At 37.5% G+C, this 12,566-nt stretch overlaps 1 protein-coding gene across 12 annotated transcripts in view; it reads right to left on the bottom strand.

Annotated features, from left to right (window-relative positions):
• DYNC1I2 (dynein cytoplasmic 1 intermediate chain 2) overlaps positions 1-6,205 on the bottom strand; it is a 59,165-nt gene extending 52,960 nt beyond the window's left edge. For 3 of the 12 annotated variants that reach the window (XM_043577035.1, XM_043577034.1, XM_043577030.1), the window contains exons 1-3: positions 5,748-5,894; positions 4,530-4,646; positions 2,310-2,427 (exon numbers count right to left, since the gene is read on the bottom strand). In XM_043577035.1, the coding sequence (XP_043432970.1) occupies positions 2,310-2,427; positions 4,530-4,637 (226 nt within the window). In that variant the 5' untranslated portion in view covers positions 4,638-4,646; positions 5,748-5,894. Of the gene's footprint in view, positions 1-2,309; positions 2,428-4,529; positions 4,647-5,615; positions 5,921-5,995 lie in introns of those variants that run through there. The other 9 variants (XM_043577029.1, XM_043577026.1, XM_043577033.1 and 6 more) reach the window with 7 other exon arrangements.
• Between the last annotated feature and the right edge of the window lie 6,361 nt (positions 6,206-12,566).

Below are 12,566 nucleotides of genomic sequence, written 5' to 3'. Positions count from 1 at the left end.
TTTGGTAAGGGCGTCTAGGTGGCTCAGTGGGTTAAGCATCCGGCTTTGGCTCAGATCATGATCTCATGGTTCGTGAGTTCAAGCCCCACATTGGGCTCTTGGCTGTCAGCACAGAGCCCGCTTCAGATCCTCTGTCCCCTTCTCTCTCTCTGACTCTCCCCCATTCATTCTCTCTCTCCCCCTCTAAGTAAATAAATAAACTTAAAAATTTTTTTTGGTATACCATTTTATACCCATCAAGGTGGCAAAAATTGGAAAGTTGGAGAAGGTCAAGTGATGATGTGGATATGGTAATATTGTTACTTTCTTATTCAGTGGTACTGGGAGGGTCATTTTTGAAAGTGGTATGTAGAATCTAATAAATGTAAGTAAGCCCATACAAATAACATAGCAAATCAACTCTTGGGCTTACATCCCAGAGAAACTCTTCCACAGTTCTCAAAGAGAAAGTATATATTCTTTGCAGTGTTGCTTGTGAGAGCGAAGCAAAGAGAGAGAAGCAAGCCAAGTGCCTATTGCTGGGAAACAGGTAAAATATGGTACAGAATAGAATATTAGGTGTCAGTCAAAAATAAATACCTAGATCTGTATTTGGCAACATAGGTAGCTCTCAAATGCTGCTTGACAAAAAGGTATAAACAGGATGACACACACAGCACAATGCCGTTTATGTGTGTAAAATATACATAAATATGAAACCTTGAAATACGTAAGCACATGTAGGACAGATCAAGAGGATATATGTCAAAAATGCAAGAATGGGAACTTAATGCAAGACTAGGAAGGAGAATGGAATTGGAGATGGGGAATGAGGGAGAAATGCACACCCACAAACCCACACCCACACACACAAAGACCATTCTTTCAAGGCACAAGGATGGTTCAGTCGGTTAAGCGTCAGACTTCGATTCAGGTCATATCTCGGCTTATGGGTTCGAGTCCCAAGGCGGGCTCTGTGCTAACAGTTCAGAGCTTGGAGCCTGCTTCAGATACTATGTCTGTCTGTCTGTCTCTCTCTCTCTCTGCCCCCCCGCCCCCCGCCGCCGACTCACGCTCTCTCTCTCAAAAATAATAAACATTAAAAAAAATTTAAAAATTTTAAAAAAGACTGTCCTTTCAAGAATTGATAACGAATATGAACTGAGAATTATGAGCAAGTGAATTCCATGAAAATGAAATCCTAAAAACAGAGAAGGGAAAAAATTCCTATAGGAGAAAAATGAAGCCAAAGACTCAGAAAAACTGATTATAGTCTATGCAACTAACAAGCAACTTGGTTTAGTTACTACAGTATTTTTTTTAACAATAGTGTTACGATTCATTTACTTTTAAAACTGCCATTATGCAACATTAGCTTATTAAATAAAGACAATTCAAAATAAATAAATAAATAAATAAATAAATAAATACAATTCAAGTTAATATATTTCAATCTTCAAATTCTACCATAAAGAAAGGCAAATGAGCTGAAAGAAGTAACAATGAAGCAGACTAAGAGAGTAACTAGTTTTTCATCTTGAAACCTTCTAGAAATATCAGCTCTAGAAATAGTTATATTGTAGTTTCACAAGAGGCAAACAGCAGTTACTATTTCTAAAATATATGTACCCTGAACTAGATGGAATTAACCCACAAACGAACCAGAAATGATAAAGGCCATATCAAACTAAAATACTACGTAACAGCACCCAGCTCGTTTAAATATTTAATGCTTTCTGATATGTAACTAGATTGTCTTCAGTACCTCTACTACTTCAGCTTTTTGGTTTAGTACTGTTATCAAAATGAATAGCACAAAAGCAGAACAAGTCAAATCACTGCCAAAATAAGCTACCAATATGACTTCTCTTATTGGCAATGACAGCAGAGGTGTATCCTTTCCTTCCTCTCCCTCTGAATACTAATAAGCTTTTAGAACTTTGACTCATTATACCTCTCTTTAACCTACAGAAAGAAATATAGAGTTAAGACCAGGAATCACAGTTATCTTTGAGTTAAATACAGTATACCACAGAAAACTTATTCAACACATGTTGAAATAAATTACTGATTGAATAATAAAAGTCAATTGGTTGTTCACTGTATGTTAATAAGTATACCTAATCTTGCAGCTCTTTTAAACAAACAAAATAACCATGTATTGGCACATGTGAAAAAAGATAATTCTGAATAAATTGTAAGATTAGTCATTTTTAAGAGACACAAATAAGAAAAATATGCAAAACATATTAAAGTCAATTCATTCATCTCAGATATGTCTAAGCTAAATAAAATCTATCTCTTATAAATGGATATATTCTTATCCTTACCAATGGGGGATTCTGGAGTTAGCCCCATGCTTTGAAGCAATGCTTCAGCTTCTCTTCTTTTTTTTTCAAGATCGGATTCTTCTTGCACAGGAGCAACTGTTTCCTTCTTCTGATCAGTCTAAATTTTTAAAGTTAAAAACTTAAGTTTACATAGGACATGAAATATTTGTTTGCAAAAAAATGTATTTTAAATAATGTACTAATACTGTATACTCTGGGAGAGTGGACTTAATTTTGAATACACGTTATAGTCATTAAATTAAAACCATTCTCAATAGAGTTCTAGTAAGTAATCTCCAAATGATATGTAATGAAGGAGTTCCCACAAAAGTTTTTACCTAGTAAATTTAAAAAGTACAGTTATTTCTATTTATCTACAGTATGAAACTGCTATTCATGGTTAGGAATTGTGGAAACCTTCCCTGGAGACACAAAAGCGTAGATATAAATATCACAACAGTATTGAAAAAAGAAAAAAAGATTATTTAACAGGTTAACACATTTTAAGTAAATGGACAACGTATTCTGTTGAAAATCAAGTATGAGTATCTCAAACTTTTGTACAATGTACTTTTCATTGTATTTATGCAATTTTATGTAGAGGATGTTTGTCAAAAATTCATCTGGAGGAAACATTTTAGTTTTTGAAACTATAGGTAGTATTTTTATAATAATAAAAACACGGATGGATTTGGTAAAGCTAAAATTCACTTTTGCATAGCAAAATTACTGCCGGATTTTAGCCTTTTATAGTTTTAGCAAAATCCTTCAGTTAAACTAGATAAGCCTCAATAATCTGAAATCATCCAAAACATTTCAAGTGAAATTTAAGTTTTTTGAAGGAAAAGTGTTATAGACTCACACCTCAGATGCCTATTTTGGCTAACCACTATTATTCATACAATTATCTGCAGTGAATTTTGTCAATCATAACATTCTATGATACCATTTTAACTTAAAGAAGTCATCCATGAACTTCATCAAAATAGTCAAAGAGGTTAAATTGCCAAGTTGATAATTTACCTGTACATAGCAATATATTAGTAGACTCACTATTTAATGCTATTAACTTATCCCTCATAATGTTTTATAAATTTTAAATTAGCTATAAATCATGTAGTAGATATCCCTAAGAGGCAATTTATGCCACTTAAGGCCATTTCTGGAAAACAAAAATCAAGTATGCTTTCAGCACTGAAGGGTTTAAGGCTATAGATACTACTTTGGAATGGCTCTACCATTCTATCAGTTAACTTTTAATCAAACAGCTAACTTAAATCTCCAACTTTCCAAGGTTCAGAATAAATTAGAAAATTCTTCAATTACAGGCCTTTATAGCATCATAGCAATGCTGCACATAAATCATACTTTTAATTTTTCTGATTTTCTTTTCCCTTAAGAGATTTCTAGAAGTCTTGGCTATTAGCTATCAAATAGAAAACCTTGGAACTAATGTCACACTTAGGACCAATTATTGTACACTGACCATTTAAAACATATCTGTGGTAAAATTATACAAATCTGTCCAAATAGTTTCCACTGGGAAAAAATGTACATTTCAACACAGGAGCGAGTAAAATATCTCCAGCTCAGGATTAACGTGTAATTGCCATACATGATGAAATGGTGATGTGAAAAATCAGAAGACACAGCTACCTGGTCTATCTTTAAGGCAGTATCAAACTCACTGCTTGCCAAAAATATTTCAGTATTTCATGACGAAGGAAAAAAGAACACATTCCCTATCAATTAAATAATCTATTATGTACTTCTCTTTGCCGTTATTCAGTCTTGCAAATTATTAGCAGAACAGACTGGCAAAACATTCAGAAAAGTAAGTTCAAAATCCAGACTAAGTTATGATATATATGCCATGTTTTTTAAGAGCTATTACAAGGCAGATGTCCCTTACTTTATATAATAAGCATATTCTTAGAAATATGTGAATTGAACTTTTATTTTTTTTTTATTTTTTTGTAAATTGAACTTTTATGCATCAATCCATATGAAATATTTTTATTCGGTAAAAAAAATCATTTTAACTTATCAACTTTGTCATTTTCACATTTTTAAAATCTGATTTCCTTAAAATTCACATACAGTGCTCTATTTGCAGTCACAACTGCTAGATTTTTAACTATTCTGCAGGTATTACATAAAAGTGTATTTGATATTAAATCCAATTATTTTACAGTGTTTATTAAAAAAAAGAAAACATACTTCCTTTTTTTTCCTTTCTTCTTCTTTTCTCTTCTTTTCCTCTCTGATTTGGGCCAACCGCTGCTTCTTACGTTCCAATTCTGCCTTTAATTCACTTTTGTCCGACATGTTTGCGAGCTTAAAAAACATATGATCATTTATAATCATCATTACGTTGGAAAAAAATATATAATCATTTACAATCATCATTACGTTGGTAAAAGCAGGGCTCTTTTAAAAAATCAGTCTTCAAAAAGAGAATTATCTCAAGAGGCCATGTAGTGCACTGCGATCAAAAGACAACATATAAACTCTACTTTTCAAATATGGAAGCATATATATATCACTAAGGCTTGGGAAACATTATGAAGAAATGTATGTAAGTAAATATTTGGAGTTGAGCAAAGTAGCTAGCACACAGTAAGCTCTTTAACGTTCAAATGTCCAAATTTAACACAATATCTCTGACTCTTAAAACAGAAGGCATGGATTGGCTTTAAGGAGCTCTTCGACTATAGGACATAAACCAAATCTATCACCAGAGTTTTGTATTCATCCCTAGAAATTTGATGAAAACAATATGCAGACAAAAATTCCTGTAAATTCTAAAACCGACGTGTAATACTAACATTCAGGACAAGCAAAACACAAAAACTGCCATCATTAACTATCACATATATTTAAAGTACGAATATTTTTAGACAGAGCCCAACAACAAAGTCTGACTGGCTTCACTACCTACAGCTGACCGGCTCTTCCTCCGAGGCCGGGAGCTCCACGAGTGACAAGTTCACTTTCTCAAAACTACAAGGTAGACAGTGTCTCGGTAATTTTGTGCTACAACCTCCATGTTCGGGTACTTTCCAACACGCGCGGGGAGGGAAGACGCTGTCATTGCCGGGTAGTAATTTATTTATAAAATGGAGCAAGGCGAAGAGTTGCTTTTCCCCTGAGGTCACCACCAAGAGGGCGCAGTCCAGGACTGGGGGTCTGGGAAAGGGGGGCGCTGGGGACCGAGCAAGACTCGAGGCTCCGCCGGCCACCTCCGGTGGGTCAAGGAGGAAAGAAAGTGGTCTGGTCTCCACCCGCCTTCCCAACTCACCGCACCTGGCTCTCCCCGCCTCTCCTTCAGGAGTCGGGCCGGGCAGCGCAGTCAGCAGGAACTGCCAAACCGCCCTTTGAGCCCCGACGTGAGACACAGCAGACAGAAAGGCCTTGAGGGAAGCACAGTCAACCCACCTGTAAGCTGGCGGGAAAGAAAAGAGTCCGCCCGCCTGCAACGACCCGGTAACGTCCCTCTCCTCCACCCCCGACTCCAAGAATCGCCGCCACTAGCTCCGCGACTTGCCGAGGCACACACAAAGAGAGATGGGCGGCGGCCACTACGGCGAGAGCTTAGGGACAAATGGCTTCACCAGAACGAAGTCGCTTCCAGAAAGAAGGGGTGGGGCCCCGCTGCGTGGAATTGCAGCCCCTCCGTGACTTACCTGTGTAAAGTAGAAACCAAGAGGTAAGACAAAGACCTCAGTCAGCCCAGGGACCCGAAGTGTTTCCACTTTGCTAAAATCTGGAAGAATACGCCTGATATCCTCGGACCGGATAAGCAACCGCCGCCCTTGCCTTACAGATTGACACGACCAGAGAGGGAGAACTACAAGCCCCAGCTGTAAGGGAAACCTGCGTGCGCCGAGCAAGGCATTCTGGGAGTTATGGTCAATGATAGTCGCAAAGTATGCTGGGACGTGTAGTGTTTTCCGAGGCTTACGGTTTCCCAAGTCGAGACCTTCTATCTTCAGTATCCCAAAGAGAAGCTGCCAGCACTGGCCTTAAACCAGTATTCTGGTCCATTGGTCAGCGCTCACAGTGTTGTATAAGTTATATATTAAGATCTTTGACTCAACACTGGCCGGATTTTAAGAAGGGCTATTTTCCGGCTGTGAATCTATGTATTACACTGCACATGAACAACATTTTTTAGGCTATATACACCAGTTTTAGGGAGAAAACGCCTTATTGAGGTTTCATGTGGCATCTTAGGCAATATCTAAAATATAAAACTAAAGTTTTACATTCTGTCAGAAATGTGACAATTTGTCTTTAAAAAATGTGTAAGTCTTTATTCAGTTTTTACTCAGCATCCTTGGACGGTTGTAAACTTGCTTAGCTGGAGTGTTACAGTTATGAAAATTAGCAATAAGAACTTCTAATTCCTGTATTTTCTCCTAAATTTCATCATGTACACATGGAATATTTATTTGAGCCCAGAAATAAAATGATTACTGTTGGAATAAATAGCTAGCTAGCTAAATAAATAAATAAATATTTATCAGCATTGCAAATAATTCTTCAGTTCTTTGTTGTAGTGTGGTAGGTAGCATTTTTATTTTCTCTTAAAGAATTTTTGAAAACATAACACTATTGAAATCAATCATGTTATCTATTAAAACCGGACAAGAATGGTTTCCACAGTTTTTGATTTTTTAATATACAAAAAAGGGAAAGTTATTGGAATATGAATTTTCTGGAAATGTATGGGCCTATACACATTAAAATTTTTTATGTTTAAATAATTTAAAAGACTATCTAGAAACAAAGCTAACACCAAAGAAATGTCTTTCTTCAATTCTAGAGGGACATTGCTCAAATCTAGGATTCATTTTTAGGATTCAAATTCTAAGTCCTTGGGACTGTGCCTAGTCTTTTCCTTATCTTACTTTGCCTATATGCAAGATAAATATCTCAGAAATAAATTTGAGAAAGAAAATTCTTTGAATTTCAAGATATCTCCCCATAACTTAAAATTTCAAACTGTATCTTTTCATTTTCTTCCTTCTTTCCTAGTATTTAGTTTTTGTTTAATTTGGAAATTTGCTATTGATTGCCTACCATGTGCCTGGAATGGCGCTGGGTGCTGTATGTAATAGCTAAAATGCATATCTCCGTCAGGACACCAGGTCAACTAAATATTATGATGGGATTCTGTAGGGAAGTGATGGAAACACTCTGGGAAAGAAAATTTTCAGGAGAAAATGATTCCAGAGTTAAATCTTTGATTCTGGAAGGTTGAATAGAAGCTAACCAAGCAAAGAAGATGCAGAAAGTTGCCTTAGGAAGAGGAAGGAATGTGGCCAACGTACAGAGGTATGAGAGCATGGACTACTGAAGAATCTGGAAATAATTCAGAATAGCTGTAGGCTAGGATAAGAGCTAGGGAATGAAGCTACAAGCAGGGGCACAGTCACATATCCCAGTTTAGATTTAGTCCTGAAGATGATGTGAATCCACTGACAGATTTTAAGAAGGAGGATGGTGTAAGGTTAGCATATTAGACATTTGACCTTTCAAAGTGGTGTGAAGAAAGCCTGATGTGGTGGTATTTTTGGCCCACAGACTCATTTCTTTCCCTTCTTTGCCCATGTCTGTGCCTCTGGGGAGTGACCCCAGCCTCTTTGAAAACTTCATTATGGTTGAGTTTGACTAATGAGAGGCTTAAACAAGGTTATCAGAAGGCAGATGGAAGGTGAAATTTGGCATCTCTTCCCCACTTCCCTCCTTTTATGTTATATCTCCAATAGTAGCTTAATTCCTTCATGGCTACAGCTCTTTCCAGGTGGCCCCTCCTCCATGGCTCTTTCACTGGGCTCTGGAAACTTTATTTTCTCCTTTTGTCTCTTTAGCATCTCCTCTGTAGCTAGTTTCCAAGTGCCTCATCAACTCTTATTTGCTCCCTTACCTCTGTCAGTCTTTCTGTAACTTATTTCATCAGAGTATCTTCATTTGAACTCTTTGGGTGAACTCTGTTTCCTGCTGAGACCTTAACTGATACAGCTTGGTTGGAGAGACGGGAGATGGAGAGAAGAGGCAGGATAGAGACAAGAAGCAGAGAATATAGTTTGAAGGCTTTTGGGTGGAGCCAGAAACTATATGTGTACGAGCCAATGCATTGGGAATGGAATTAAGTGGGAATTAAGAATTAATTCTTAATTCAGGAGAATTAAGAAAAATAGACTGGAGAAATGTTAAGAGTGTATAAGACGTTTATAGCAATAAAGCAGGCTAGGTAACCACCTGAACTCCCCCCTGAAAATAACTGAAAATGCAGGATAAAACACCTTTTCTTTCTTGCCAAGAAAGTAAAGAATACATCAGACAAAAGAAGGGGGGAACTTAGATGGCATTTGCCTAACTTGATGAATTTTCATAGCTTGTAGGCAAGAGATCACAAGAGACAAAGCCAAAAGCCTATTCTAGACTGCGATTTCAAAAGGAAACTTCTCAATACATCCTTGATATAGGAAATCTACCCCAGGGGTGCCTGGGTGGCTCAGTTGGTTAAGCGTCCAACTATTGGTTTCAGCTCTGGTCAGGTTCTCGTGGTTTGTGAGTTTGAGCCCCACACTGGGCTCTGAGCAAACAGTGCGGAGCCTGCTTGACATTCTCTCTCTCTGCCCCTCCCCCACTCTGTCTCTCTCTCAAAACTAAATAAACATAAAAACATTTCTTTAATTTAAAAAAATCCACCCCAACTCTTGGAAAATTGTCCAGCAACTCTGGTACTCACTGGGATGGGAATGAGGAGGCAAATTTCTGAGAATGTGCAATCACAGGTGGGCCTTCACATGGCTTTTCAGCCTGAAATGTCAGTATCTGGATGGCTCATAAAAACATGGACCGAAAAACATGGTTTCAAGTTTTCCAGACTTGTCATGTACTCAGATGCCTGGGAGAAGCAAATGTGAATCTTTTTGTAGGAACTCCTTTTATTCCAAGCTTTGAAGAATTCCATCCTTGAGAATTCTATGCTTTGAAGAATTCCACATAAATTTCAAGAAATAGGAGCTCAAAAATCATACAAAACACACGAAGAAGGCACCAAAAGCAAGAGCCAACCAACCAAAATAACAGGTAGCAGAATAAGACCCAGAAAGACTTCAGATATAAGAATATCAGACACAGAATATAAAATAAATATGGTTCACTATTGTAAAACATAAAAGAAGTAGCTAAAAATATGACTAAAACAGTAGATTTTAAAAATGAACCAATGGGGCGCCTGGGTGGCTCAGTCGGTTGAGCATCCGACTTCGCTCAGGTCACGATCTCACGGTCCGTGAGTTCGAGCCCCGCATCAGGCTCTGTGCTGACAGCTCAGAGCCTGGAGCCTGCTTCAGATTCTGTGTCTCCCTCTCTCTCTGGCCCTCCCCCCGTTCATGCTCTGTCTCTCTCTGTCTCAAAAATAAATAAATGTTAAAAAAATTTTTTTAAAAATGAACCAACTAGATCTTCTTAAAAGTAACAATATACTAACTGAAATTAAAAAAGAAAAAACCCTCAAGAGATGAGTTGAACATAGCTAAAGAGAGCAGTACTACCCTTAGACCAGTCTTGGGCCTTGTACTTTGGAGTCTGCTCTGGCCTTCATCCAGCTACAAGGAATCTGCATGGCTAAGGATATGGCCAGTCATGAAATCTATATGCCCCCTTATAGATCATACTCCTGGCAGCAGAGACTCTGCAATTACCATCCCAAATAGTCCCAAACCAGCTTCTGGTTCCTTATATACACCTCTTCCCTGGGTCTCTCCTCCTGAGAGTAGCCTGTACTCCCAGGGGGTGGCCAAGAAATTGCTCTCATGGAATGAGATGGGCTGTAATGGAATGTGGATTTGTAGGTTGGCTGCCTAAATGTGTACATTCAATGTCCATTGTAGTGTGGAATGGAGCTGAGGATAAAAAGGGGTTTGGGTTGGCAGCTGGGAGTCAACAATCCCTGTGCCACCATAGTATAGGGCAGAGCTCTAGGTATCCAAGAATTTTAAATTCAAACCTGGCTTTTGTCAAGATAGGAGGAGGGAATGTATTCTATTTAATTCTTTGTTAGTTTGATTTCTGACTTTTAAATATGTTTATATAGTATGTGGCCTTTCATTTGTACTCTTTTCCAGGGTCCTAGAAATATTGAGGGTAGATCAAGAAGAGAAAATGTTTATATTAGAAGGTAGTACTAAAGAAATGATCCAGAATGCAGCAGGAAGAGACAAAAAAGATAATATGGAAGAAAGAGTAGAAACGTGGTGGATAGTAGGAGAAGGTCTAACAAACATCTAATGAAGTTCTAGAAGAGAAGGGGAGAGAGAAGAGAACAGAGTCAACCTCTGAAAAGACCATTTTTTTACAACTGGCAAAAATCACGAATCCACAGATTCAAGAATTCCTATTAGTTGCAAATGGGGTAAATGTAGAACTTGACACCACAGAATGAAACTGTAAAAAAAAGAGGGGCACCTGGGTGGCTAGTTGGTTAAGCTTCCAGCTCTTGGTTTTGGCTCAGGTCATGATCTCCCAGTTCATGAGTTCAAGTCCCGTGTTGTGCTCCGTGCTGACAGTGCAGAGCCTGGTTGGAATTCTCTCTCTCTGCCTTTCCCCTGCTCTCTCTCTCTCTCAAAATAAATAAATAAATTTAAATAAATAAATAACTTCCTTAAAAAAAAAACCATAAAAAAGAAAGGAAAACAAAACAAAACAAAACAAAACAAAAAACCAACCCTGAAAATAACCCAAATGTCCATCAACTGGTGAATGGATAAAATTGTAATATATCCATACAATGGAAAACTGCTCAACTCAGAGAGGAATGAGCTACTCGTACATGTAACAGCATGAGTGAATCTTGAAAACACCATTCGAAGTCAAAGAAGCCTCACAGAAATGACTACATACTGTATGATTGTATTTCTATCAAATCCTAGACAAGGCAGAACTATGGCAAAAACCAAATCAGTGGTTGCCCAGGGATGGAATAGAGAATGACTGACTGCCAAGGAGGCATTAGGGAACTTTGTAGAGTGACGGAAGTGTTTTGATTACTGTGGCTTTGTAGCAAGTTTTGCAGTCAGGAAGTGTGTGACCTCCAACTTTGTTCTTTTTCAGGATTGCTTTGGCTATTGGAGTACCTTAAAATTCCATATGAATTTTAGGATGAATATTTCTATTTCTGCTAAAAAGGCCATTAGGATTTTGGTGACTATCTATAGATCTGTTTGGGGAGGATTGCCATCTTACTCTCAAGTCTTCCCATCTATAATCACAGAATATCTTTCCATTTATTTAGCCCTTTAATTTCTTGCAGCAATACATGGCTTTATTTTGTCTTCAGTATACAAGTCTTGCCCTCCTTGGTTAAACTTTACCTAAGCATTTAATTTTTTTATGCTATTGTAAATGTAATTGGTTTCTTAATTTCCTTTTGGGATTGTTCACTGTGGGTGCATAAAAATACAGCTGAGATTTGTGTGTTAATCTTGTATCCTGCAACTTTGCTGGATTTATTTGCTCTAAACAGATTCTTTATAGATTCTTTAGGATTTTCTACATATAAGATTATGTCACCTATGAACAGAAATATTTTTACTTATTCCTTTCCAATTAGGATGACTTTATTTCTTTTCCTTGCCTAATTCTCTGGCTAGAACTTCCAGTATTATGTTGAATAAAAGTGGTGAAAAAGAACAGCCTTGCCTTGTTCCTGATCTCAGGAGGAAAACTTTCAGTCTTGAAACTACAACTTTTTTAAAAGGCTAGAATACCACTTCTTAGAAAAGCCAAGATTATTCTGTGGAGTCTGGTTTCTCTAACACCATGGGCTATTATTTGATCCTACTAACCTGGGGAACTACATCAGCTGAAGGCTCCTGTTTTTCGGCAGGGAGCTGAAAGTGGTGTGGGAAATAGCCAGATAGTGTTTGGAATTTCCATCCACTTAGTTGGAAGCAAAGGATATCTAAAATTCTTTAGCTAATTTCTGTCTCTTAGTGTCCTGAAATTTCTGTCTCCTTGTGATTAAATCATCACTGGCCAAACAAGGATGCTTACCTGTTTTTAAAATCCTGAATTTTGATAAGTAAATAAAAGTATAACCATAGAATGTGGTACCATGAAGCCATTAAAATTAGCTTGGTGGTTCTCTATGTGCTGATGACAAATGACCTCCAGTATAATTATAATTTATAGTTGAAAATAGTGAAGTTAAGGATAGTTTGCCTAGAATTATCTGATGTG

The sequence above is a fragment of the Prionailurus bengalensis genome, chromosome C1 (assembly GCF_016509475.1).
Source record: "Prionailurus bengalensis isolate Pbe53 chromosome C1, Fcat_Pben_1.1_paternal_pri, whole genome shotgun sequence".
Classification (NCBI taxonomy): Eukaryota; Metazoa; Chordata; class Mammalia; order Carnivora; family Felidae; genus Prionailurus; species Prionailurus bengalensis.
This window is presented reverse-complemented; position numbering and strand designations above follow the sequence as displayed.